General features: G+C 39.2%; 2 protein-coding genes across 5 annotated transcripts; one reads left to right on the top strand and one right to left on the bottom strand.

Moving 5' to 3' along the window:
* Positions 1 to 282: 282 nt before the first annotated feature.
* On the bottom strand, positions 283 to 12,496 carry CASP3 (caspase 3). The gene is made up of 8 exons (XM_063402139.1): positions 12,358 to 12,496; positions 8,187 to 8,323; positions 7,023 to 7,115; positions 6,060 to 6,184; positions 5,446 to 5,574; positions 3,335 to 3,510; positions 2,723 to 2,840; positions 283 to 1,684 (listed from the first exon to the last, which is right to left on the bottom strand). The coding sequence occupies exons 3-8, from the start codon at positions 7,094 to 7,096 to the stop codon at positions 1,458 to 1,460; spliced, it is 849 nt and encodes a 282-aa protein (XP_063258209.1). The 5' UTR covers positions 7,097 to 7,115; positions 8,187 to 8,323; positions 12,358 to 12,496; the 3' UTR covers positions 283 to 1,457.
* Positions 12,459 to 27,887, top strand: PRIMPOL (primase and DNA directed polymerase). Of its 4 annotated transcripts, none has more exons than XM_063402129.1 (13): positions 12,459 to 12,537; positions 16,231 to 16,414; positions 17,452 to 17,543; positions 18,499 to 18,640; positions 20,140 to 20,287; positions 21,576 to 21,860; positions 23,493 to 23,655; positions 24,859 to 24,956; positions 25,359 to 25,445; positions 25,530 to 25,638; positions 26,189 to 26,271; positions 26,350 to 26,396; positions 27,393 to 27,887. In XM_063402129.1, the coding sequence occupies exons 1-13, from the start codon at positions 12,512 to 12,514 to the stop codon at positions 27,696 to 27,698; spliced, it is 1,770 nt and encodes a 589-aa protein (XP_063258199.1). In that variant the 5' UTR covers positions 12,459 to 12,511; the 3' UTR covers positions 27,699 to 27,887. The 4 variants fall into 4 exon arrangements, with proteins under 4 accessions (XP_063258199.1, XP_063258201.1, XP_063258202.1 ...); XM_063402131.1 differs by lacking the exon at positions 12,459 to 12,537 and adding an exon at positions 12,556 to 12,808; XM_063402132.1 differs by lacking the exon at positions 12,459 to 12,537 and adding an exon at positions 13,420 to 13,641.
* Position 27,888: the final 1 nt, after the last annotated feature.

Below are 27,888 nucleotides of genomic sequence, written 5' to 3'. Positions count from 1 at the left end.
CAACAGGCAGTCATGAGGGAACTCATCTACAATGTTTAAAACTGCCTCCTCTGCATCCCTTTTGAACCTGCGTTTCCCAGGTCTCAGGCCCTACTCCACTACCTTGCTGTACAATGGCATACAACGCTCTAGAGTGGATTCTTTTCAATTTCAGGTGGTAAGGCCAATGAAGGAGAAGAAAGAACTAACAGTAATTTGAGGAAGAAAGGATATAATTAAAGTTAAAATTAATCTGCAAAAGCTATCGGATCCTAAACAAATAACACACATAGAAAAACATGATGCAATCTAGGAAGCAGCATTTAATTAAAAAAAACCCCAAGTACGAAATGACTCTGGAAGTGAACATCAATTTGCCAACATTGTTTTTGCTTCACAATTTTAAAAGAGTTTCAAGTCTTGTTTTGCAAGCACCTATGGTAATTTCATATTCTGTCTCCCACTGATCTTAAAAAGACTGTTACAAATTGAAACATCAGCAAAAATGTTTTGCAATTTTGTAAGTCTGTTTTACAAAATTCAGATTCAAGAGATATAAATTTACTATTTGTTAACATATTTTAGCTAAAGTTTGTAATTAACTCAGTGGAATTAGCGTTACGAAGTGAAATTTCTCCAGTACCACAAATCTAGGTGTTCACACAGATTACACGTGGTACACACAGTGCCAACCCACTCTTATCTAAGGCTAAAAAGAGGAAGGCAGATTGCTCAGAATGCAAACTTCCTTTTGCACTGGTTCTTATAGCCCCAAGTATGCCCCAACAGCTCCACCCTTAGGGAGCTGCAGAAAAAGACATTTTAGAAGACTAGTCCCTTGGGTACTCAGCTTCAAGGTCAGAATGCAAAATTTATTTTGAAATAGCTACCATGTTGTTTTATCTAATATTCCATACACAAAGTTATTAAATTATCAGGAATAACCGACTGTACTCTAAACATGTGTCACAATTGTACGTAAAATTAGGAATGGCTGTTTTCCACAGTTTATGCCCCAAAGTGTAAAAATAGTTTAGGTTAGTTTATAACTTAAACTTTAAGAACTTGAGTTAAGAAGAAAAACGTAATGCCACTACTATCATATCACCATCATTGACATTTTGAATCTTCTTCGTAAGAAATGAAGCCAAACTATGTACAAGATTCTTTCCTGTCCCTTCAGCAAAGTGAAAAGTAGCACCAAATAGCTCCAATAAATGATTTGATCTTTCTTCAGTCTTGCCTTCCTAATTGTTTGCAATACTCCCAGCACTACTTTCAAATCTGCTTCAGTTACTCAGCTTTGCATTTCTACACAGCCATATTGTTTTACTTCTAACAACAGACATATACCTAACTTTGAGACACTTCATTGTGTCACACACAGTAGTGAAATATTATTCAGATTTAAAAGTGGTATTTTGTACTAATATTGCATATAAAATGCAGATAAAAAAAAAAAGAACTGAAAAACTATTTTAGGAAGGGAAATAAAATTCTTTGGTGAGCATAGAGACAATACATGGAATCTGTTTCTTTGCATTAAAATCTTGTCGAGTTGAGCAGGACTCATACTCTGCCACTCTGCGATTGACACGAGTTAAAATCTGCATGAGTTCAAGTTTCCTTGCATGTTCCTTCAGCATTTTACACAGTGACTGAATAAACCATGACCCTTCAGCTGAATTTCTCCAGGAGTAATAGCCTGTGGAAGAGAGCAAAGTCAAAGTGATCAGATGGAGAAGCCTTTGATACAGGACAGGTCAGCAATTACAAGAACAATGCATTGTTTCCCATAGCAATCAACGTTTTAAAATAAAAACTCAAAACCACCAACCAATGACATTTAGATTTTATAATCTCCACAAGTTCCAACTTATTTTTTTTTTCTAAACCAGTCATCTTTTATAATCTAAGAAAACCTTAAGTAGGAAGAAAATCAAAAGGCAGGAAAATTATCTTCTGCTGCAGCAATCTTAGTCATTAACCACTTACTGTTTTCATGGGGTGCACGAATACAAAGAAGAGGTGACAGTACAGATAGAAAATGGGTTTTAGTGTCACTAGTTTCACAAATATGTGCAGAATTAAATACTGAACCTACTTCTGCTAAGTGGAGATGTAAAGGGCTCTGCCATATGAAGGGCTCTGCCACTACCAATTTTGCTTGCAATGCAATGCAAATGGAGTCTCTAGACAAATAATATGCTGGTACTAATCATCCACTTCTGTGTATCTGATTGTTTTGTTCTCTCAGAACAATATCTTGTCCTCTTGCTGGAAATTATTTGCACAGCTCCAATTTCCAGCAAATGAACATTTGAGGGCCTGCTAGTGAGAATGATACAGTCATGGTTTGGTAGGGGTTTTGTAGGAACTGAGAATAGCAACTACCTCAGAAAGAAATCAAGTCAAATTAAAAGACATGATTGAGGGAAGTAAATACATATTTCCATGAAGGAGTGTATTGGGTCTGGCTGAGCAGGAATTAGTTTTCCTACAGCAGCCCTCACAGTGCTGTGCTCTGCACTGGTAGCTGGAAAGGTGCTTTGGCAGTGTTGCAACCTTCCCTCCCACCAAGGGGCTGAGACTGGGCAAGATCCTGAGAAGGGACACAAGTAGGACAGCTGACTCAAACTGACCAAAGGGACATCCACACGAGTGAAGTCACCTCCTGACTGGGTCCAACTCCAAGTTGTAATTGATGGCACGAGTAGAGGCTGACATGGATACAGTCCCTCACCTGGAGCTGTAGAATAGGCATAGAGGAAGTCTGCCTCTACAGGTATTTTCTGACACATTGTTTCCTCTGATCCACTGTCTGTCTCAATGCCGGAATCCAACTCTGTCCCTCTACAAGCCTATTTTGGTAGAAAGAAGAACGGAAAATAATATTAAAATAGAAAAATAAAGGCAGTGCTCATTATAAAATCATTGATATTTGTGTTTTAAAGACTATAATATCATGATTTAAAAATTGCAAGAATAACAAGAACTTAGGTTTCACATTTCCATTAGAAAGACTCAGAAGAAAAGTAGTAACATTTATTTAAGTCAGCTACACAGTTTGGGTAAGATAGATATTAATTCGAAAGTGCACTCAGAAACTCATTAAAAATATTACCTAAGATTTTATTAAATACATAGAATAATGCAACATCAGCTGTTATAAACACAGCCTACCTAACAGGGAAAACTCTGCCACTTGAGACCTGAAGAGAATCTTACTCTGGAATTAATTACATTCAAATCTATATTAGAAAGGATTAACTTTTTGCACTAATAATTAGTGGGAAATTGTATTTTTTTAAAACTATCTAGCTGATTTGATGATCATTGTTCAGCTGTACATCACCTGAATGAAAAAGAGCTTGGGTTTTCCTGCCAAACTTCTGCACCTGTCACCTCTGAAAAGGCTTGTTAGTACTTTCAGCTCAAGAGGCCCATCTGTACCATAGATCAATCCCTCCTCGCCATGGCTTAGCAACACACAAACAAAACTGCTTCGCTTGCTGTGATCCTCCTCAGAAACTGGAAAGAAAAAAAGAGAATTATCTTAACTTCCTGTACTCGCTAAAAGTTTGGAACATTTGATTCTTCCTATGTCTTAGTTCTTAGTCTTAGTTCTTAGTTCTATGTCTTAGACAGAAGTCTTTAAGAACTAATTTGCATGCTTAGAAACCTCCAAAGAGTTTTCACTTCTGAACAGAAGAAGCCTGCCTACTTTACCTCTGGAAGGTGGGCACAGAAAACACCAAATTAAGATCCAACCCTACCCATTGGAAGACACAGAACTAGGCCAGGAATACTCTAAGGAGACAAAAAAGGGTATTCCTACGGTGTCTGAAAGTCTGAATGATACACCTCATTGATGCAATAATGGTCAATCTTCTGACCTGGGATCGGACTGATGGAATATCTTGAATTTTGGGAAAGAATGGAGCAGTCCTACCTCTCTTTTCAACTTGGGATGCCTCAGCTACCTGGATTACATGGGAACTAAAGGAACAATGACAGTTATAGTTGTTCCTGCAGTACTAGCAGTACACTTCTCTCTCTCACTTTTTACCTGTAGTGAGGTCTAGAAAGAATGCTCTTAATTTTGTACTTAATTATTTAAGCTTGATATAAAGTGTCTGTAGTTTTATACTTTTTTTCATCTTGTGGTATCCAAATAGCATAGAATTTATATTCTCCAATGTCTTTTGTTGCCTGACATTGTGGGAAATGTACTTGAGGACCAAGATGATTTTTTTCAAATTTATGAAACGATACAAACAAGCTTAAAAAAAAAAAGGATCCAAAAGAAATTATAAATGGTAACTCAAAAAGATGCAAGAGTGTGTAGATGAAAATGAAAACAGTCCCTAAATCTGAAGTCTTACTGTTTAGTGCTTAACAAAACACTGAATTTCTGTTCTGGAAGAAATTAATTGTTTCAACTTTACTCAAGTGATGTCCATTCAGGCATTTCTACAATTTATGGATAAGCACTGCATTTAGAAGAGTCATATTTTCAGTTACTGTCAACAGACCAGCTGCAACAATACTGATGAATTAACCATGCCTGGGAACATTTTCTGGCATAAACATTAACTGGCTCTAAAGAACCTACATCTATGTTAGCAAACACTTTCATAAAAAAACAAAAAACAAAAAAACCCCAACCCAACCTAAAACAAAAAACCACCAAAACAAAAGCCAAAAACAAACAAATCCAAACAAAACCAAACACAAAATCCAAGATCAAGATTGCTGCAGGCTAACTGCTGTTGGGAATAATCACTGGAACACTTTCACTGTTTAGGTATGGCCTGTAACAGTCTGGGAGAGCACTAGTGGGCATGAGTCCCAGTCATGGCAGAGAACCTTCCAAAGTTAACTAGAATGGCCTGTGTTCCAGGGCTACTGATACCTCCAGGCACCTCTAGATGTAGCCAAGTCCAAGCAAAGCAGGACTAACACAGCAGTATAAAGCTCTCACTTGAGAGAAAGGTGTTTTGTTTCACAAGTTAAACAAAATGTGAGTTGTTTATCCAAAAGAAAATTCAGTCCACACACCTGCAGTTCTGGCCCCTCAGCCAGAACCCCTCTTTGGGCCACACCACTAGGCATTAAGCACAGAACCCCTCTACCCCATCTAACCATTTTCTTTCCAACTCACAGAGCTTCAGTGATCCCAAGGTCAGAATATAAATCAGTCAGCATTCAAGTTTCAGCCTTTTTTCCATCCTTCTTTAGAAGATGAGAAAGGATATGGAGACAACAGTCATGGCACAAAAGATGAAGAGACAGCTAAGATGAATAAACATAGAAGCTATGATGTACATGGCATCCATAGCAATAAATCACCAGAAGGTGTGAAATAACATCAAAAAGAACCCAGAAAGAAGAGATGTGAGGCCTAGAGATGTATTTGGAAACAGTGGTTGACTTAATGCACACACTAAACATATAATAACTTACCATTTTTCAATACTCTAAAAATGTCTTTACATGAAAGATCATTGTTGATCCTTACTTTATATCCCAACTTCATAAAAATGTCTCTAACACTTGCAGCATCTGCATCTGTACCTGAACGTGACGCCATCCCTATACATAAGAGAAATGTGTTATTTTTTATATTATATAGATAGCATGGTTTAATTGAGCCTAATTCTTCTCCTATTTATAGCTGTTATTGGTCTGAAATACTCCGTTATTCCAGATCCACTCTAGCAGAGAAAACATTGCACTGTTACAGGGGCACACCATCTCCCACTCTCTGTACCTGTATTGTAGATTTATCTGTAACTTATTTTTCTATCTACTTAGCTATTTAAGGACATAAGAAGAGTTTCATTTGCAAAATAACAATCATGACTAAAAGGTAAGACTTGTACTGCTGAACAATTTTCCTCCTCATTACTACATACCCTAATGTGTTCCTTTTATGCACATTTGGAAGAATGGACCGAAACGAATCCCACCCATGACTTAATTTTAATCAAAACTGGTCTGCACATTTAATTTTGAAAAATAACACACAGCACTAATTCATCTAAATCGAGGAAAAAAGTCAAATTTGTGAGTGGTACCGGTACGTTTGTCGAAGTTCTTATTGTTTATTATTACACATTCCCCCATCTCTGGATAATCCATTCTGTAACTGTGGTCTGGCAGAATTCCAGAGTCCATAGACTTGCTAGCAGGTAGGTTCTTTCTGTATTGAAACCAGACAAAATTTAGGTGTTAATTTCTCATCCCTCTTTTCAAAATAATGATAATAATAGGCTATTTTAGCAAGCCAAATGAAACAGGTAAGGTTGCATTTGCAGTAACCTTCTGTGAAACTTGCAACAAGCTTGAAATTAAAAGAAGCAAGGAAAAACAGTGCTTAAAATTATAATGCCTCTGCACAGGAGAATATGAAAACTGTGAAAACTTAGTTTAAGCATGCCAATTACTGTATCAACAAGAAATCAAGCTGGGCTTTTTTACTATCATCTTTTGAAATCTATGTACCTGGAGAAAAGGTTAGCTCTGAGAAAGCAAGTCTGTTCTGAATTCTAAACAAAAGCTATTATCATTGAATTTTCACAAGAAAACATTCAAAGCCTAAAAAGATGTGTGCTCTTTTTCTGCATAAGCAATAGCCACTGGTGTGATGGCTGTGTCTGGATGAAGCTGGACTTTCGGGAGATAGCTAACACAATAGCTAAGAGCCAGAAGTCTTCTCCAACATCTAAGGGTTAGCTGAGCACGCACCATCCCAAAATATGGCTCACATGCAGGTCTGACTGTAAGTCACTTGTCTTACCCCACACACAGCAGGCTGCACAGCAGGACCTCCCCGCGAGCAGGGATGCCTCTCTTGGTTACTCCTCGAGGCCGAGGGATGCCTTGCCACAACTGCTTCTTGGTAAGCAACTGATAGCCTGCTAAACTTTAAAATTTTACCTAACTGATGTAAAGGATTGATTGTGCCCATAGAATCCTTTACACATAAACTGTTGACCTGACTTAAATTGAAGACTTAAAAGCAAAGGTACCTCACTTACCCTTTAAAATCTGGAATAGATTTTGCATCTGCCTGATCTTTCCTCAAATGTGGTCCATCTCCTATGTCTGTCATTATTGCTTTCAATTATCAGCTTGAAAATACAAGAAAATAGAAGTATTATGATAGTTCACAGAATAACTTTAGCCTAGGCTAATAGCAGGAAACAAACAAAAAAAAGCATTTCTGAGTAATCCCTACCAATATTATATTTGAAATAAGAACATGAAATATTTTTCTAAATTATTGCCTTCTCTGGGAAAAAGTCTGCAGATCCCTGTGACCAAATCATTGAAAAGTCCTAAAAAAGCAAGGTAAGAGACAAACAAATCAAAACCAATCTTTAAAACATTACAATGTCCCCATATGCATTAGAAATTTGGAATCAAAATCAAGCAATACAACATTATTAGATATGTGTAAAGACTAACAGAGATTAGAAATTAGGTCACAGTAGTCTGAGAATTGAGTAATTTCTCTGCATTCCATTTCAAATTCGATTCCAACTGGGAATGTGAAAGCAATTGCAATAGTACTAAAATAAAATCACAACAATATAACTTTAAACAGTTGATGAAATGAACCCTATGCTGTGGGCTATTTACTTTTATGAGAACACAGGCCAATAAATTATAATTGCTATCAAATCAGGAATCAATTTAGAAGCATTAAACCTTCTCCACAGTTACTTTGTGAGTTCTCTTAGAACATACTACCAAAAGTTACCTTAAACTCAAGTTTCAGAAAACAACGCATCATAAGTTTAAACCACCAGATAGCACAAAATAATAAATGCTTAGATGTGCTGAGACCTCAAGAAGGCCAAACAAGGCATTACAAGGCAAGAATTTTACAAAAACTTACTTCAGCAGATATATTTATGGTAAATAAGAAGGTAAAAGTAACCAGACCAAGCAGCAAGATTCGCTGGTCAGATATGATGAAGATTCTCATTTAAGCCTTAAGTTCTTTGGGGCAAACTATATTTGCCATCTTAAATAATGATATTATTATTATTATATTAAGTCTTTATATCTATACTCTTGTTAGTACAACACTAGCAGGCATTTTTGTGGCAACAGTTACATCAGAATGCATCAGAAGCACTAATTTGGTAAAGTATAACCTTCTTTCTTAACTTCTTTCTAGGAAGACATTTACTTACATTTTTAGTGGCTTCAAAAGATCTTCAATGTTACTCTGAATATTACTTCAGAGCACTGATGTAATTAAATCTTACTCTTCACCAAATTATTGCAGACTTGACAACTGTATTATGCAACGTAGCAAACAGGAAAGTTCCTGAAAATCAAATTACCAAAATATTAAACAAGCTTGGTATTTTAGAAACAAAAAGTCTAAAATACATTTTATTATCTTTAAGAAATTTACTTTAAAGACAGTATCATGGGGTATGAACTAAACCTACAATGCAGAACTTGACTGCCTAGCACCTTGATCTGGATTCATTCATCCTAACTTCAAAGTCTAATTCATTAGAAGTGCCCTGTGGGAAGAGAAAGCCAAACAGCTCCAAAGGGCACTCAAATACCTATGACCTGGGGCATGACAGTGACCCAAGCCTATACCCTATGGCAGGGAACATTAGCACTGCCAGCAAAGTCTATTCTACAGTGACAACTGGGGTGTGCACCCAGCCCTCACTGAAGAGCAAAGCTTCTGCTCCCCAGCAATTGCAAAGAATGGCTTTCATTGTCAAGGATGCTCTAAGTTCTGCTCCAGCACAGCCCAGCTTCAGGGATTTCTATGACTTTTTCAACTACTACAATCATGCTTGACTTTGGTTCTCAGCTTTCCTGAGCTCTCAGCCTGAGCAAAATTTGTTGGGAAACATCCAAGCAGACCTACCCACGATTCTGATGCAACTCATACTGCTCCTTCTCCTGGAGAAGGGCTATGTGCAAGGGCACAACCCAAATGCCTCAGTGTGGCTGGGATTAATAAGAAGGACAGGGAAATGGTTAACTTCCTTCATCTGTTCTTTGTCTGACAACAGTAATAAACAGCCACACCATACAAAAAAGCACAGCATCATGTGCCAACTCTATTATCAAAACCAGCTAGGAAGTGTACTGACAGCAGTGTAGCCATGTCAGCACAGAAATCAACTTCTGCTAAAGCCCAGGTGTTTGTCCCAGCTGATTGGCACCGTGAAGTTCTGCAGCGCCAGTGCTGCAAGTACATGAAGGAGTGTAAACTAGTAAATGTGTACTTACATCAGCTGTGGCCAGCTTCTGTCCATCAGATGAGCCACCTACCAACAGCTATGTGGAGAAAGACTCAGCCAAGGTACAGGAAAGCTAACACTCTGGCCAACAGAGGAACCCTTGGAATCACCAGGGAGGGTTAGTGGCTCATCAGGCTGCCCTGAGGTGTGCTCCACCCAAACTGCTGAACAGCAGCAGGCTTGGCTAAGCACACTGCAGACCCAGCTGGCTGCGAACTCTGAATGTTTCCCACAACATAAACGTTAGGGCAGGATGCAAACACTAAGAGAGATCTTCAACATTTAACTGACCTTAAAGTAAGACTTATCTCCTTGACCCTTTTGTGACCTTAAAATTTAAACCTCTGAAACTGCTGTCCTTGATCCAGCACCAAAGAAACAATGAAATTGGAAGAAGTAGCTAGCAAAACCTACAACTACAACAAACTATATTAGTTTCTTTCTGAAAAATGTAAAACACAACTTATAATACCGTATCATAAAAATATTTCTTACTAAGGCCTCTGCAAGCCTAGTTCACAGCCTTCAGTTTCAATTGTTTAATGAAGTGTTAGTTTCCTGCACTCCATGATAATTGGAGCTTGTCTGAGAGACTTTACAGAAAGTATAGGGATTGTCTAGAAAAACTGGTTATAACACGTTAAGTATTTGAAATTTGTACGGTTTATTTTCAGAACACAATCTGTAACTCACTTTTAATATCCATCAATTCCTGAGCACCCTCAGGCACCAAGTCACCTGCACTTCCTTAAAGAACAAAAGACACCCACAAAGACAGACAGCTCTCTTGTTGCTAGGCACTCAAATGCGCCTTCGAGCCAGCAGGGTCTTTTGTGCTCTAAAGCACCGGCAGGGTCACAGCAATGCTCTGGGAGGATGCTGCTGATTCTAACAGGCCACTGAGAATTGCCTCATCTTGCTTGAGGTAATGCAGTGATGCCATGCACTTCCCTGTGGAGGATGATCTCATCCCGGGGGGAGGTGCAGGGGGAAGAAAGCACAGCAGTGCTTTAAAAATTTATTACAAATTTTTATTCTGCTCTTTGATATTATTTTCTCTGAAAGCTTAGGTAAAATGAGGCTTCAAGTATAAGGAAATATTAAAAAAAGGTTCTTGAAAAGAGCAACTGCATTTTTATGATCTAGCAAAATATATTCTGTAGATTTTAGGAAGCTTATTTTATAATATTGTATTTGAAAAAATACAATTAAAAAAATGAGACAGAGGCAGCAAATATAAAGATGATGTTACAATGATCTTTACATATACTAAGTGGTAAAAAATAAATTGGGTCAAAAAGGTCCAAAGCTATGCTCTGCAGCTACCAAAATATGACCAATGTCTCTCTGTACAGCAATAAAAGTAAAAACGGGTTTTTTTTCCCTACATAAATGCAGTTGTTCCAATGCTCTTCTTTTGATAGGGAAAAAATAAATGAAACAACTTTTTACTCTGTCCCAGCCTTGATTCACTTATTCTACTGGACCTAATGAAAATAAATTCACATGATCATGTGTCACCGTTGCCATAAAAGTCATCCAATTTCTTTTTAAAGCAGTATTTATTTAATATGAGAACCAACAAGAGAAATGAAGGGTACAGTGATAAAAATACCACAGCTTCTCAGACAGGGGAAAGCAAATAGTTAAACTGTCTTTAGTTACCAACTGGATCCTGAAATATGCAAACCACAGGAGACAAACATGTTCAGTATATATCTGCTGCTACACAGCAATGAGGGTAGCACTACTAAAACACATGTTCAAAACAGACATCAATATTGTAAAACATCTCCTTAAAGATTAGAAAAGAGCAGTTCTCCACCTCACATGACTGCAGGAGAAAATGTCAAGCATTCAAAGAAGTTATTTTTTGTACATGAAGATATACATAAGATATCACGATACTATTGCAGACATACAAATTAAAACTTTTCCTTTCTACAATGTATAATGCTAAAAAGTAATTGTCTGACTAATAACGTAAGGAAAATACAGAAGCTGATGATATGAAAAAATGAAAAACATTTGAAATATACCATTACATTTTCTGTGTGACACTATCCCCCTACTAAATACTGCTACCACACATGGGAGCACATCCATACTGAGACATCTCTTCCCATTACTTCTGGGCTGGATGTAGTTGCTGGAAAGCCCTGACAGCATTCGGATGTTCCAAAAGCAAACAGACTTTTAGGTACTCAGCATGAAGCTGCAAAAGCAGCTGAAATTATTCCGAGTGTAGATGGGACCCCTGAGCTACTGATTCACCTGTACCTATTAATCACATCACCATCACCAAGCAACAGCGGTATCGGCTTCCTTAACGCTAAGGGCACGGTGTGTTAGTTTGAAACCTACACCTGATAAGCAGATACCTGAAGGAGAGAACTATGAGTTAAAGGTAAAAGGCTGTAGATGGCCAGCCCTATCCTTCAGCCCAGCAGGGAACAGACAGGACACAATACACCTCGGGCAGGGCCTTTACACGCTATCAAAAGTTAGTCACAGCTCCTGCCAGGACCCCAAGCACGCGTCAGTACCGACGAGGTTTAACACGATTTGTTTTGGAAGAACCCAATACAGATTCTGACCCCGTGTTTCCGGTTCGTTAATGGTCTAACGAGGGGTCACCGAAGAGCAGCCCAGAACTAAAGAGACTTTTTTTTTTTTTCTCTGTTTCAGCAGCTTCTCCAAGAAGACAGGCTGAAGGGGAACAAACTAGCTACCTTAAGCTTCTGGGCAGCTAATACCTGAGGCGCCGAGCTCTGCACCCGGGCAGGGCGATGGCACGGCGGGCAAGGCCGGGGGCTCATCTGCTCCCACACCGACCGACAGACCGCCGGGCCTGCGGCCGGGAGCCCCGCGGCAGCCGGGCAGCGGCGCTCCCAGCGGCGCCGCGGGCGAAAGCGGCTCCCCTCCTGCTCCCGCAGCCGACTCACCCCGGGAGAGATGCGGGCGGCCACGCGGACCTGGAGAGCCACAGCCTGGTCCATCCCCCACCGCTCCCCCCCGCTTTGTTCGGCCCCGCCGCCGCCGCGCCCGCATCCTGGTACTGCCGCATGCCGGCACCGCCGCCACCCACCGGCTTCACCGCCTGCTCGCTCCGCTGCCTGCTCGCTCCGACCGGCGTTCTCCCGAGCCTGGCGTGGCTGAGCGCTGCTCGGCGGGAGGAAGCCCCGGCGCCGCCCGGCCCGGCCCGCCGGCCCCGCCCCGCGCAGGCCGCACGGCCCGCCCCAATGGCGGCGGGGAGCGGGCGCTGGCGGTGAGTTGGTGCCGGCGGGAGCGGCGCGGGGAAGGCGGGCCCGGCCGTGCGGGCCCACCCGGCGCGGAGGGAGGCGTGCGAGGCCAGGCTGAGGAGGCGCGGGCTGGCTGCTCCGCTCTGCTCCCCTCTGCTCTCCCCTTCCGGCGTAGCTCGCCAGGCCGGGCCCCATGGCGGGACACTGAGCCACCGAGCCCCGCGCCCTGAGCGCTGAGCTGAGGACGGCTGTCCTTGCTGCTCTTGGGTGTGAATGGTGTAACACCAACCTTGTCAGGTTTGCGCTGTTGCTTGAGCTCCTCCGCCTTCTGAAACAAAAGTACCATTCTGGTACACTTACACTGTCGGTGCGGCCTCATATTGAATGCTGTGTGCAGTTTTGGGCGCCACAATCTAAGAGGGTTATAAAGCTATTACAGAGCGTCCAAAGGAGGGCCATGAGGATGGTGAGGGGCTTTGAGGGGAAGCCGTGTGAGGAGCAACTGAGGTCACTTGGTCTGTTCAACTTTCAGAAGAGGAGGCTGAAGGGAAACCTCCTTGTGGTCTTCAACATCCCCATGAGGTGAAGAGGAGGGGCAGGCACTGATCTCTTCTCTGTGGTGACAGTGACAGGACCAGAGGGAATGGCCTGATGCTGTGTCAGGGGAGGTTTACGTTGAATTTAGGAAAAGGTTCTTCACCCAAAGGTGGTTGGGCACTGAACGGGCTCCCCAGGAAAGAGGCCACAGCACCAGCCTGAGCTCAAGAAGCATTTGGACAACTTTCTCAGGTACATGGTGTGACTCTTAGAGATGGTCATGTTCAGGCCCAGGAGATGGATTAGATGATCCTTCCAACACAATATTCTGTAATTCTGACAGAATGGTGGTTTGTAAAGGAAATGGCCAGCTAGAGTAATCTGTGGGGACAACTACTAAATGAGCAGCTCCCCTGCTGACCTCAGCGAGCGAGATCCCTGTGGGTGAGCTGACCTGTACTGCAGCAGGACCTTCTCTTGGGCAGGGTTTTTGGCCACCTGCGTAGTGACTGTCCCTGGCTGCCCAAAGACCTGCCTTGCGCAACAGCACTCGAGCACTGAGGGCTGATTTTGGCTTCATCATCAACTTTCAGGTCGGTTAGTTTCATATTTGTACATGGACCTTCAGTAGCAGAAGTCAGATGACATTGGAAGCTATGTATTCCAGCTTCTCATAACTAACATACTTTATGAGGTCTTATCTCCAGGTCTGATGTACTGAGTTTTGCACTTGCAATCTTAATTTGACAAACAGATTGCACACTGGAACAGGTTGTCCAGAGAGGTTGTGGAGCCTCCCCCACTGGAGATACTCAGGAACCAACTGGACACAATCCTGTGCCAAGTGCTCTGGGGACAACCCTGCTTGAGCAGGGAGGCTGGAGCAGGTGACCCACTGTGGACCTTCCAACCTCACCCCTTCTGTGATTCTGTAATTGTAGAGGCCACTTCCTCTATTAGGAGGGCAAGATGAAAATTGGGAAGATGAGTAGTGTTAATATGCCACTCATCAGCTCGACGTAAGGATAGCCAAGCTAATTTTCACTACCATTAAGGAATTTAATGTGTTCTTCTAAGGCTTGATCAGTATCTGGGAGAAAATCTCAGATTTATTCGTGTCAAGGACCATGAACTCTGCCATAGAACTATGTTGCATGATACACACTGGCCACGAAACAAGTGTAATATTATTTTGAGTAGCAGTTGATTTGCATGTCTCAGCTTCAGTTGTCAGCAGGTGTGGGTAATATGTTTTGTCGTTATCATGAGAAGTAAACGGAGAAGTAGTCTTCCATAAAGTAAAGAAATAGCAAGTTCTTTAAGTCATTGCTCAGGAGACATTTTTCCAGGCTTTCCATGCAGTCATCCTGCTAAGTCAATAACACTGAAGTCCAAACATGATAGTGGCAAAACTTCTTTCAGTCAAGTCAAACAAAAGTAAGTACTGCCCTGACTTCTGGTGGGACATAAGAGAGGAAGTGAGAATTTCCCAGTGAACTCAGAAGGCTGTCTGTAAGTGTTAATTGTATGTGCTCCAAATAGATGAGTTGTGTTATGGTTCACACAGGAGTTGAAGTTGCCTTGAAAAGACTTGACGTGTTTGACTCCTGAGACACTGAGTGTTTGGACTGCAAGAACCATGATAGGTTTCAGTTTAAAGGGAGGGTCATCAACCTTCTCCCAGGTTCAGGTATCCTCCCGGCTGTGTTTCTGCAAAAATACGGCCCAATATAACCAGAAAGTTTAAAATTAATAGAGAATTATGGAGTTTCTCCTTTGCTTTCCTTTTTTAATGGTCACCTTGTGGGAAAGTGCTGATATAGGGATGTCCTTTGCAACCAGTTAATTTACAGCCAACAGCACCAAAATGAAACTGAAAGTTTTGTTAGCTCTTCTGAGAAATGCTGATTGCTATCTATAATCTAATCTTTCATTCCCAGAGAAGAAACTAAGAGCATAAAGAGGGAGTGAAGAAAATGCACAGGTCAGAAGATGGACAAGGGGGATAGAGATAATATGGTTGACTCCTCTTAGAGAAAAAAATGTTCTGTTACTTAGACTTTACACAGGCACTGACTATCAAGACATGGGCAGGCTTAGAACAGTGGACAGAAGTGTAAGTGTCCAGGAACTTTTGCTGTGGAAAACTTGGAGGGGGAAATGAGAGGATCTAAAGTTTGGGCTTCAGGGCCCCACAAGAATATTTAAATACTCAAATTCACCTTGTGGATCCAGCTTGTTAAAGTTCTGAATACTTTTGATACACTCAGTTTCATTTTTATCTTTCACTGCAACCCAGGGGCTGTTAGGAGAACCAAGTGGGTTATGCTGGGCAGAACAATAAGATTCCCCTTCATGTTTGTTTACCTCTTGCCTCTTCCTGTTTCACAGTTTACTGGCAGTGCTGATTACAGGTGTTCCACTTACAAATAGTTGTACATATGTGTGTTTATGCTTTATTACATTACTCTACAGCATTTGGATTACTTTATGGAACTGGAAGCTTAAAGGTTGCAAGATAGCAAGAGTTACTGCATGGTTCTATTTCTTGAAAAGAGATAAGATTGCTATTTTAAGGTTGTGAAAAGTACATGAGCTTTTAAAGCAGGTGAAAGTATTAGTGATCAATAGCAAATGTTGGCAGTGGAGAACAGAGCCCTCATTTTGGATTTCAGTTTTCCTTCGAGATACAGACCTTGGAGCTAAAGTCTATGAACTCAAGTATTGTACTACCCATACAAATTAATTATCTCATTTGTCTCCTCAACCATAAAGCAAAAATACTTTTTAACTCTTAGTATTTTTCTACTTTTAGTATTTTTTTTCTCCTTACTAATGTTATGTGCCTAGTCAAAGTTTGTATACTTTCTGAGGAGTGTAATATCATTCCGTAGACAAAACTGAAAATTCCTAGGTCTCCTTTCACTGTCTTTATTCTGTTGTGTTTATCTTTGATAGTGTTATTATGAAGCTCTTGTACTTCCAAGACTGTGTAGAGACATTTAATATTAAAATCAGTATCATAGCAAGATTGGGTGTTGATTTCGAATACTGGCTACTCCCAGTTAATTAATAAATTACATTCAACAAAACCAAAAGCAGTGAGGAGTACAGGATATATTCAAATTAAAATTGCCTTGCAGATGGGTTGATACTGATTTGACTATTTGTAATTGCTTTAGGAGAAATGAAGAGAAATGGCTAGAAAGACTGAAGAAAGTGGAAGAACTCGCTGCTCACTATGAAAGAAATCCTCTTCCTGAAGTTTACAGACCAAGATTGTCCAAACCCTCTATGCCATCCTCTGTTTGGAAAATATTTTCTCGACAGGCTGAAGCTTTTAACTATGTAAAAACCTGCGAAGAGGTATATTATATGTTAGATGAATGTCTCCACTCTTTACTTTAAAGATGGAACATCATTTAAAATTGCTGTTGGCAGCGAAGTCTTTATCAGTTTGCAAGATCTTTTTCTTCCCAATCCTGAAACAGCAAGTATTTTTTTTTTACCTTTGTAGGTCACGTTGCACTGGAGATATCTCTAAGTACTAGTTCTGTTCTAACATACAAGTTGATATGTGGTGTTAACTTCAAACAGTAAAAGTGCTTTTTGGGAACATTGTAGTGATAAAGTTGTTCCTTCTCAAGATAAACAAGCTATTAAGGTGGGCAGGAGAATGGGAAGGTAGTGAGAATTGGGCAGGGAGAAAGAGGAGGAAAAAAATGAGAAAGGAGATAAAGAAGAGGCAGAGACTAAATAAAAACAATACAACTCTCCTGTGGCATCTGAGTAGCAAGTTCAGATGATTAGAAATTATTAGCAAAATAAATATTGTGTGAAAGGTATCCTTTTTTTTCAGTTTAATACTTTTCAAATTGATTGCTATTTTTAAAGAAGGTATTGTGTTTTTCTCCACGCTGTTTCAGGTATTTAAGTAATCCTGACAACCTTTTTTCCAAAATAGGTTCTCATTGGCTTGGCAGTAGTTTTTATTCTATTTCCTTCTCAGGTTTTCATTTTTGGATCTAAACAACATAATGTCTGAAGAATATTTGCCCATAAAGCTTATACTGCCATTGTATCCATGAGGCTGCTCCTTTCAGGACATTGTTCCTCCTCCCTTTAGATGCACTTCATACTGATCAGAAAAAAACCAAGAGTTTACAGCGAAAACTGTTTACATTACTGCACAGCAAAGAAAAGCTTCAAATTTGATCCATGTAACTGAAATCAGAATGATGTTCTAAATTAAAACTAGATGCTACTGAGCGTGGAAAAGTGATCTGTTTATAGTTATCTAGTGTTTACTAACCTTTAACTGATGCCAAATAGGAATTTACAAAGACATAAGCCGTTTTTTTGAATATAGCTAACAAAAAATTTCAATGTTTTCATTTAAAAAGGATGTTCATGTGTTTGCTTTGGAAAAGAACACACAGAGTGGACAGAGGTTTTACCTTGTAACAACATATAAACAGCTTTGGTTTTATTACACGTGAGTATTTGAGAAGGTACCCTGTGTGTTACTAGAAGTTAGTGGTATAGTGGATATCCTACCTAGTGAGAGCTACCACTGGATAGGAATTCCCAGGAGCCATCTGCTGCTCTGAGTAGCACAGAGCTGTAATGGGTTACCTGGGCTTTCATCTTGGCAATGGGAAAAATCTTCCTGAGGACAAAACAATGTATTCTATAGCGGGTTTCAGGTTTCTTTTGAGTAGCAGGTTGCCGGTATTTCCTGTGAATTAAGTACTCTGTCTGTTCAACTGAAGTTTATTAACAGTAGATTTGTTTTTGCTGTCAGCTTTCTCAGGGGACCGTACCAACAGTTGACAAAACCACATTTCTCTCACTAGCCATACGGCAGTTTCAGTGGGTGTTAATGCACATGTCTGGAAACTGATTTATGGGTTTGCATTTGCATGATGTAGTTCCAAGTATTGACAACTTGATCACATGATGAACTTTACCCATTCGTTTCTTTTACAATAAAACATTTGGCAATGAAGTGAAAGAAATGTGAGTCAATTTTTATACGTAAAGTGTGATTTATTTTTTCAAACTGATGATGACAATATTTTTTAATTTAGTTAGGAAAAAAACTCTATATAATCTCTTTGTTTGTGCTAAAGACATATGAGTGATAATTTCAGTTTTTTACTGTACTTTCCATAGTTCCTTGAATCCTTAACATTTCTGTGTGTATTTTAAGATTGGAGAGAAGAGGAGAATACTTCACAAAATTAAATTCTAGGCCAGACAAATAATTTTTGTTGATATTTGATGCTGATGTTAGTTACAAATTTTTCAAAGCATTACAGGGCTTCTACATTTTTTTCATGTGAGTGGTTGATTGCATAATAAAATATGTGGGATCCTTGTTTGCAACTGTTCATCATGCTCATAATGTTTCTTATGAGAGGTTGTGATTTGTTTTTGTTTTTCCATAGCAAAGATTACAAAACAAGTCTTATGCATTGCTATGAAGTAATTCCTGAAAAAGATGCTTGCAAACTTTATTTTGATTTGGAGTTTTACAAACCAGTGAATCCTGATGCAGATGGCAAGAATATGGTCATGAAGCTAATTGAGGTAAACTGGAGCAATGTCATGCTGTGTCAAAGTCATATAAATTTGTTGTTAATTTAATATGAAACTATTTACCACTTTATCCTGATTATGCTGTAGTAAAATTAAAAGAATTGCAGACCCAGTGATTATTTTTAATTAAGTAAAAATACTGTTTTAATTAAAGCAGGGGTTTAATCTAAGTGAGAAACAAAACATTTAATTGAGAGACAAAAATAAAGAATGATGGCTGTTGGACTGTTTGTATTCATGGTAGGTTTACTGACATGGTAAGTTTGGTTTAGAACATTGTTTATATGCTCTGCCACTTCAAAGCTGTAAGAATGTTTAGGTACTCTTTAAAGTAGCATCAATAAAAGTTCAATTCATATATTCCTCAGTTCATTCCCTTTGCCTAATGGTGCAGTCATATATGAAAGGCTTAGATGAATCTCTCCTGAAACTTTCTTTAGACGACAGTTCATTATAAATTTCATTATAATTTAGTTAAATGATGATGTAGAGAGCATCATGTGACTGCATTTACCAATTTGGTACCTAAAATTAAATACCTTTATATTATAAATTTTATTAAATAGTGCAGTTTTCATTTTATTGCAATTTTTTTCTGTGAATGAGCTATCTGCAAGTTCAATAGTGCATTAATATATTTTTAGAAGAGTAGCTTCTGTTTTAATAAAATCTCATCATGAGTGAATGTCTGTGAGACTTCTGTCACTTACATGTCTCTTGCTGGAAGTGAGCAGAAGTAAAAGATCATTTGAGGTAATTCCTTCATAAATAACCCTTCATCTAGAGGGATTTATCCATTGTGGATCAAATCTGAAATGTTGAGATTCCTCAGGTTAAGAAGAGGACTTTGGATTTGCTGGATGGGGGATTTGAGCTGCTAAAACCCAGGGCTTCCAGATCTTTAGGTTCTGAGTCCCAGTCCTAAACATGAGTAATCACTAGCTTGGTTTCTAAAAGGTTTTTATTAAGAGCTAATTCAGAGTGAAATATGTTTTGCGCTTAGTTATTGTTTATTGGGTCACACCATGAATTAGCTAAATCATAACAGTGAATTAACTCACCAGTCCTTTGTATGGTGACAGCCTCCATCTTCCACTCCTGGTCAGCCTGCATGACAAACTTTGTGGGTGTGAACTGCTTTGTGCTGGAAAACAACCTGCAGGGTAAAGCCTCCTAACCAGACTTGGACCTCAGAAACTGCAAGTCTTCTCAGCTTATCACTGTTAGTTAAGCGTTACGTGACTTGTATATTGAAGGAAATACAGTCTATGTCAAACTTGGTTAAAACCTGATATGGGTTAGTTTGAATTAAATTAACTGTGTGCTCAAAATGAGGGAAAAAAAAAGACCTTGGGAAAAATGTAGAATCTGAATTTGTGTTCGGTTTTATAGATGCAACTACTAGAGTAAAACAACAGCTGTTGAAGATGATTCTAAAGACTGGCCAGCCATTGCTCACGAACAACAGCAATTAATGTTTATGATTTCAGCTTGTCAGCCAAAAATTAAAAGAACTTTATGATGTAAATTGTTCATCAAAAGATGTCTTGAACTTGGATTCCAGTACTGATGAAAAATTTAGCCGGCACTTAATATTTCTACCCCAAAAGACTGTATTTAAGGATAACACTCATATTGGTAAGTGTGTTCTTTTCTCTTACACCTAGAAACAAAAGGTGAAGTTTTGACTTCATACAGTTCCATCTCCCATAGGAGTATTTATTTTAAGGGAATTATATGTGGAAACAAATTCGTATGCCCAGCATACACATAATTACTCTCTTATTTCATTAAGCCTCATTTATTCTCATCTTCTACTTTCTTTTCCTGTGATTAGCATGTGTTTGCAACGATGTAACTTTTTTTGTGCCTGTATGTTTTATTTACAAAAATCCCGATTTCTATGAAACTGGCAAGTCTATGACTCCCAAATTTTCAGATTAATGTCAGTCTTAACAATTAAAGCTGCTGGTTTTGCTCTAAATACAGTAATTTCTGCTCAACACATGGTCAAAAAGGCAGGACAGAGATGATTTCAAGCTACCCGTGCATAAACATGGTTAAGAGAAAGCTCAAAGCAATTTTAATTGTTTATGTGAGTTGGGATTTCTCAGATACGGCAACTCCAACACAGAGAATTGCCAGTTTCGGGTTGTCTTGACTCATTTGTGTGCACCAGTGGTCCTGTAATGAATTATGAGGATGATGATGATTTTGATGCTTGATATGCTGAGTCATTCTGCTGATATGTAGCATGGGAGGAACAGTATTTCATATTCATTCATATTCCTCATGGAAGCTTCATCCAACAAGTGCAGAATCCTTGCCAGTATTCCTTCCACTTCATAGGTTTTTCTCCCACATTTGTATTTATTCCATTCTCTTGCTTTCTCCCTGGAACTAATTTGGCCATAGTTTTAGCAGAGCTTGGAGGTACAATGGGAGTTGAATTACAATACTGGGAGCATGAAAAGTCATTACAAAATACTTTTGTAAAAGTAATTTGTAGTTGGAGTAAATTTAGGTCAAGCTCTTACATCAGTAAATACCCCATGAAGCTGCAAGTAAACCTTTCAGTCATTCTGAAAGTGAAATTAGGGAAAGCAGCAGTGAGGGGGACAATCACAACCTTTTCAGAATCCTAAATCTGAGCTTGTTAATATTTAGGTTTTGGTGGTTTTTTAAAGACATTTAGTACAAATTATTGTGAGGCATTGGTTTCTCAGTCACTGGCCAAAACCATTTAATACGGTGGGCTGGTCCAAAAGATTTCTTTTTAAAAAATTCAGAAGGGCTAAAAAGACCCCAAACTTCAACCATTTCCATCTTGGCTGTTTTGAAAAATGTTTGCACAGGAACTCTCTAAGTTCTTTCTTGACTCATAAATGACATTACCTGCTTCTGGCCTTTTTTGGTTGTTTTTAAGGTAACTTTGTGAGAACCATTTTGCAGCCTGCCATAAGATTAATGGAGAGCAGGGCTGCTGTGATTCCAGCCGAAGGAGCAGGGCATGTTTTCCAGTGTTCTGCAGGAGCTGGATTAGATGATTCTCTTACAAACCTCACAGCTGTTCAGGATGATTCTAAAGACTGGCCAGCCATTGCTCAGGAAACAAACGATATGGAAATGCCACACCAGGAAGAAAATGGTGATTTTTCCTTCCTAATAGTAAATGATAAAGAAGGCAACAAGCAGCTTTTTGTGGATCTAGGTAAGTAGAAGTGTTTTTAAACTTTGGGATGCAACCAAGATTAAGAATGAAATGTTCCTTAATCTTCAATTACAAGGGTTCTTACTGTTGTCCCTATGGTCAGACTTCAAATACATGCTGAAACTGGGATCATAAGTGCTGTACTTTAAAGGAGTCTTAGATTCATGGTCTGTGGAATTTCATATATTGCTATACATAATTATTTTATTCTGAAGTTTAAAGTAATTCTTTCCATACAGGACTAGGTTTTTTTCCCCCTTAAGGGTTTAGTGCTCCCATTTGGAGTAAAAGAGGATAGTGTATATTGCATTTTTCTAATTTCAGTTGAATTAGAAACTGCTTAATAAAGGAACAAGTCATACAGGCATGTCTTTCTGTATTATTCTACATGTATGAATTGAGCCTTCTTTCCCTCTTTGGAATGGCAGCTGTTAGCTTTCAGTGATGGAATAATAGAAATATTGGGTTGGGCACTTCATGGCCCATGGCATAGCCTGGTGATGGTATTAAAATGTTACAAATCTCCAGGAGCACAAAACCCATGGTTAAACTAGAAAGTTCCACCCTTCTTTAACTCCATATCTGGTGTTTTTTTTCTTTTTGCCTTATCTCAGGGATGTGAAAATAGCTTAGCATGCTTTTGCACAGCAGTGTGTTACACATTTGAGGACTTTGCCTTGGGTTTTTCCTCAGACTCTTCTGAAGAACACCCATTCCTTCAAATTGTTCTCATGGAATTCAGGATCACTTTTGTTGTGGGCATCTTCAGTATGTCTGATCTATTGAAATGTAATCCCAAAGTTGGCTACTGCAGGCTTCTCTGTTATTGAGTCAGAAGGGTTACTCCCACCTACTGTTCAAAATTCTTTCAAGCATATTCATGAATGGAATTTAAATAAAAATAATTTGTTTTCTCACTTTTTAAAAATTTGATGTTAGTTTCCCAAAATTAACCATCCTCAATATTTATGTTATACACATTACCTCAAAATTGGAAAAATAAAGTCAAAATTGCTGAAATACTAAATTACATCATGAGGCTGCAGTGACAGAAAGCTTTGTGATGTTCTTCTTGTATGAGCTCTGTAAGTGCTTTTCTCTTCATGAACATCAAATGCAACCTGCAAATAAAACTCACCTTCTCAATCAATTATTAGATAGATTATTCAGTGTTAAGATACCTGATCATTGTTTTGTTTTTGAGGTTGGAATTAAGCTTTCCTGATACCTATCTCAGAAAAGTTGTGAAGCAGTCCACAGAAAACAGAAAGTTTGATTAAGTTCTTTCTGGTTAAAATAATTGTGCAGCTTTGTATTTCACAAAGTTATTTTAAAAGAACAAATTTCTTGTACTGAAGGGAAACTTATAACAATTATAATGTCAGAATGATTAAAATGCCTTTGTAGAGGTGTTGAGCATTTGTCTTAATTATTCTGTAACATAAAAGTGTACATGTGTGCATGATCTTGCCTTGTTGCATTTCTCCTATGGGATGTGATCTAGTCAGTATCAGTTTATGTCCATTCATTGGACTTTTAGCTGGGCCTGAGGAAAATTGTTTAATTTACAACTGCTCAGTTTTTAAGTCCTAGCCAGCACTGCCGTGTTAAGAAATATCTGTTTTCCTGTAGGAGTTTATACAAAGAATAGAAATTTCCGGATGTATAAGTCATCAAAAGCAGGAAAAAATGTGATTCTGAAGATAGCAGAGGATAATAAGTTTATCCCCAACTGTGAAAAGGATGTTTCCTTGGAAGAAGCATATTTTCTTTCCTCTTTAATCTGCAACATTGGGTAATTACTTAATTCCAGTCTAATGTATGATATTTTAAAATATGTATTTTAATGATAATTCTCTTGTAGTAGTTACAAATAACTATTATGAATAAGCAATTATTCAATTGACATTGTTACAGTGTAACTTAGAAGTTCCTGGTAGAATTTCTTGGTTTTGAAGAAAAAAATTTCTTGGGAGTCGTTTTCTTTTGTTAAACCTGCCTTCAAATGTGGTACAGCTTTTGAATTGTGCCTCATTTCTCTAAACACTCTCAAAATGCCAAAACATAACTATTATTAAGTTTGGTCAGATTCTGTGTAGTTCTGGAAGCAAAACTCACAGGTTTCTAGTCAGTTACATGTGAGAAGTCTGAATATTTTTCAGAGTAGGATAAGAAATACAAAGGGTTTCTGTCCGTGGTTTTTGGCATACCAAATTTCCCATTTGGTACAGACCCCTCCATAGGCTGGGTACCTGTACAGACAATAATCAAGTTTTCTATACCTTATCTAAACCTCTGATATGTCATATCTTATCTTAAGAAGATCCTAATCGTTGCTGTGGCAGAAAGGTTAAAATAGTATTAATATTTATATATGAAAACATATATTTGTTCTGACTTCAGGTTTTATATCCTGAAATGTCCATTACCCTGAACTGATGCCAATAAACCACGCAGTGTATTCAGATCATAGGCATCAGCTGAATCCACCGTAAATGTGGATGAGAAATTCTGCTGTGTTGAATTTAGACTTCTGTGATCATCTGGCTTCCAGTTAGCTATAGGGCAAGGAAAAGCAGTTCATTGTAGAGAGAAAAAAACTAAATTGGAACCTTTCAAAGGGTATATTTGCATAAATAGTACATCTAGAGCACATCCTGCTGTGGGAGTGTGGGCCAGCAGTTAAATGGGTGGGTCCAGGGACTTTGGCCAGGAACCAAATGTTGCTGTTGGAGAGGAGGAACCCCCGTCCTGTGGTGGGAGTCAGGGAAACAGCCAAGGCCAGAAGGGAAAGTGCTCTGGGGACACAGAAAGGTGCACAGCAGCAAATCACAGGCTGGTCAAAGTTAGCAGGGACCTCTGGAGGTCTCCTGGCCCAACCTCGGGCCCAGGGCTGTGTCATGTTGTGCCACTCTGGGGGATGTTACAGTGAGTTATGTTGAAATGTGTTACGCTGTAAGAATCATACTCTTTTCTTTGTATTCTTTCCTTTCTTCAGAGCAAGTGATGACATAAAATTTCTGTCATCTGGCTTTTCAGAGGAGGAGAGAAAAATGTCTGCTTTCTTAAACAGTAAAACTACCAGAAGCAGCAGAGGTACCTCAAGCCTTTTCTACTGCATAGAAAAAAACCCCAGACTCTTAACTTAGGTGTTCTGTGACTTGTACACCTGGTAACTTCCAGGAGGGCTCTTCTTCAGCTGCCTTTCTGCAGGAGGCAGAGTACATCTGCACTGAGGGATGCTCTGCAGCACCTGAATGCCACTGACCCTCCCCTCCTGCACCCGCAGCTTGTCCTGCTTTGTCCCAGCTCCCTCTGCACCTTGGGGTGGCACTTCAAAGATGTGCAAGAAGGTACCAGTGGCTTTATCCCTGGTTTTATTCAAGGGTGTGATATGATTCATGTACATTTTCTGCCTGTGGTGTATATAAAGTGTGTTACAATGGCATGTTTCAGTGGCAAACCCTCCAACTGTGTTTGTGGCCTTTGATTTAACAGATCCCATGGAAGGTTACCAGGGTTCACCATATCCAGAAATCGATAATTTTGTTCGTTCTTTGGTTAATAAAGATGGGCTACAAGGAGGTAAAGAAACCACCTTATTATTTACAAATGAGTCTTCTGCAGCACTGTTTCTAAAGAATTTAAAGAATTTTTTTTTGTTCTCAGGGATACGACAATGGAGTTACTTCTCTCTCAAAGAACTGCTTATTTATGATATTTCTGGTTACCGTTGGTGTGAAAATATTGGAAGACCTCACAAAAGTAACAATATAATGTATGTTCTTTAACTGTTCAGTTTAAAACAGCTTTATTTTCCTGTTCAATCGTTATTTTTAGAAATGCTGAAAAAACTCTTCTGGATAGAATCAGCAACTGGTTACAATTTCTGCTGTCTTGCTCTGTGGGATACAAGGTTTTAATTACAAAAAAAAACCCCCACAAAACCAAAGAAACTATTTATCCTTCCCCAAAAGTTTACTTTGTGATAACTGGACTTTTATTTCTAATAATTCTATGAAGTAATCATCATGGTATTTAAAATAAGGGCCCAAAGATGCTGATGACTGTTTCTTCCAAGCTTAATGTAATGAATTTGATTAAATTTCACTTTCAGATGTTAAACATTTATTTCTTTAAACTTAAGAAACCTGAAGTTTACTAAAAATTGCACAAAACACGTATGCAGTAAGTATGCCAATAGTATGAGAGCAATGGCCATAGCTGAGGACAAATAAAACCTGTTCATTTAGTGTTAGAATTTCCTATGGAATGAATTCACTTCATGTATGTACTTTTACTAAAAAACGAATTCATTTCATTCTTAGGATTCTGGTAGATCTAAAGAATGAAGTCTGGTATCAAAAGTGCCACGATCCTGTCTGCAGAGAACAAAACTTCAAATCACAAAGTATGTAGCCTGTGATCTCAATTATACTTAATACTGTTTGGAATGTTAACTTTAATTAATGTCTTGTATTTGATTTAGGTCTTCCGTTACCGCCTGGGATATGCCTGCCCTCTCTTTTCAAAGAGGTACGTTTTTGTCCTGTTGAGATGCTCAGGTTCTTGTGAGGCTCTGGAAGTCCTTGGATACTCCCGCTAACATCCCAGTCTGCTGGGAGAGCTCCACACACTGTTACAGTGGTATAGAAGAGGTTCCCTGGCACCAGTGATGGTGTGGTAGCTCCATAGATTCATTTTTACATTCTCCAGCAGAGCTAAGTTACTGGAATTGTCTAACTTCACCTGGGGCTAAAGACCTGTTCTGTTCTGATGTGAACAGCAGTTCCCAATGTCTAAGCCACAAGGCAGCTCCAGATGCAGAACAGAAAAACTGCCCAAGTTTAGCTCTGCTGTGCATGTCTGACATCACACAAGGTGAAACAGAACTGGTTCTGGAACAATTGAGTCAGTGAGAGTCAAATGTAAGTCAGTGACCCTCAGTCCTGAAATTCGTTTACCTCTGTTTTAGTGATAAAGCAGCATGTTTCCCCAAAGAGGCAGAATATTTAAACTGACCTGATAGTGCTCCTAGACGCTACACCCTGAACATACAAGTTTTTCCACTGCTTAGGCAATAAGAACTGGCATTTTTCAACTTCTGAATTTAACTGCACAGCTCTAAATGTCATACAGCAGAATGGCATGTTAAGCTCTACTCAAGCAACTCATCAATAGCTATTAGTGTTATTTCACAGGAAGTGTCATTTAACTGTGTTTTCAGGTCCTGACAGTATCTTCGAACAGACACTTAAGCTAGTCTTAAGCTTGTATTATTTTATGAAGCTGTATTCAACAGGCTACTTGAAGGGTGCTAGAAAAACACCCAGAAAACAGCAATTTTCTGCTCCCATTAAAACAGGCTTCCCCAGGTTAATGTGGAATACATGAACATGCTGGAAAATCTTGTGTTGGCCAGCTTTCTGCAATATCCATGCTATGTGACAGCACAAACTTCCAGCTTGCAGAGCAGTTAAAGGTATGAAGAGTATTTGTAAATGGAGTAAGTCATGTTCTTGTTTCTCAAAGGAAGAAGAGTCCTTGCTAATGGATGACAGGGGGCACACAGAAGGAGAAGTAAATGCACATTTGAACGTGGCAGGCTTGTCAAAAAGCTCAGTATCTTCAGAGAACAGCTGGTCTCAAGACTTCCTGTTGTCAGACAGCGAGTGGGCAAACACAAGTAATGATGCCTGTTTCCTAGAAGCTGCTGAAGATGTAGAACTAGCTGAAGCTGCAGAAGATAGTCTGAATTATGCCATGGAAGAAATCCCAGATGAAGTTCTTTTGGAAGCTTTAAAGAAGGAAGACCCCTGCACTAAGGAAGGCAGCTAAGCACAGGCCTGGCCAGCAGTGACTGACACTTGCGTGTCACATGTGTGTGTGAAAGGTCCTGCGGGGTCATTCACAAGCACCACTCCAGGGCTGTAAGACAAAGCACCTGGGTGAACTTCAGCAGGCATGAGGAATCATGGAGGATTGTGTGGGGGCTGAAGAGAACTGAACTAAAAACTCCTCATGAATG

Source organism: Prinia subflava, chromosome 7, assembly GCF_021018805.1.
Source record: "Prinia subflava isolate CZ2003 ecotype Zambia chromosome 7, Cam_Psub_1.2, whole genome shotgun sequence".
NCBI lineage: Eukaryota > Metazoa > Chordata > Aves > Passeriformes > Cisticolidae > Prinia > Prinia subflava.
Note: the sequence above shows the minus strand (reverse complement) of the source record. Positions and strands in the feature narration are given on the sequence as shown.

Excerpts from the sequence above, each read along its gene's own strand:
- CASP3 (XM_063402139.1), bottom strand. The coding sequence starts at position 7,096 with ATGACAGACATAGGAGATGGACCACATTTGAGGAAAGATCAGGCAGAT. Across the intron at positions 5,575-6,059 it reads GAACTTCGACAAACGTACCG|GGATGGCGTCACGTTCAGGT; the intron begins GTACCACTCACA and ends TCTTATGTATAG. Across the intron at positions 3,511-5,445 it reads TTTTAGAGTATTGAAAAATG|TTTCTGAGGAGGATCACAGC; the intron begins GTAAGTTATTAT and ends TTTTCTTTCCAG.
- PRIMPOL (XM_063402129.1), top strand. The coding sequence starts at position 12,512 with ATGGCGGCGGGGAGCGGGCGCTGGCG. Across the intron at positions 20,288-21,575 it reads TAAGGATAACACTCATATTG|GTAACTTTGTGAGAACCATT; the intron begins GTAAGTGTGTTC and ends GTTGTTTTTAAG. Across the intron at positions 23,656-24,858 it reads TCTTTAATCTGCAACATTGG|AGCAAGTGATGACATAAAAT; the intron begins GTAATTACTTAA and ends TCCTTTCTTCAG.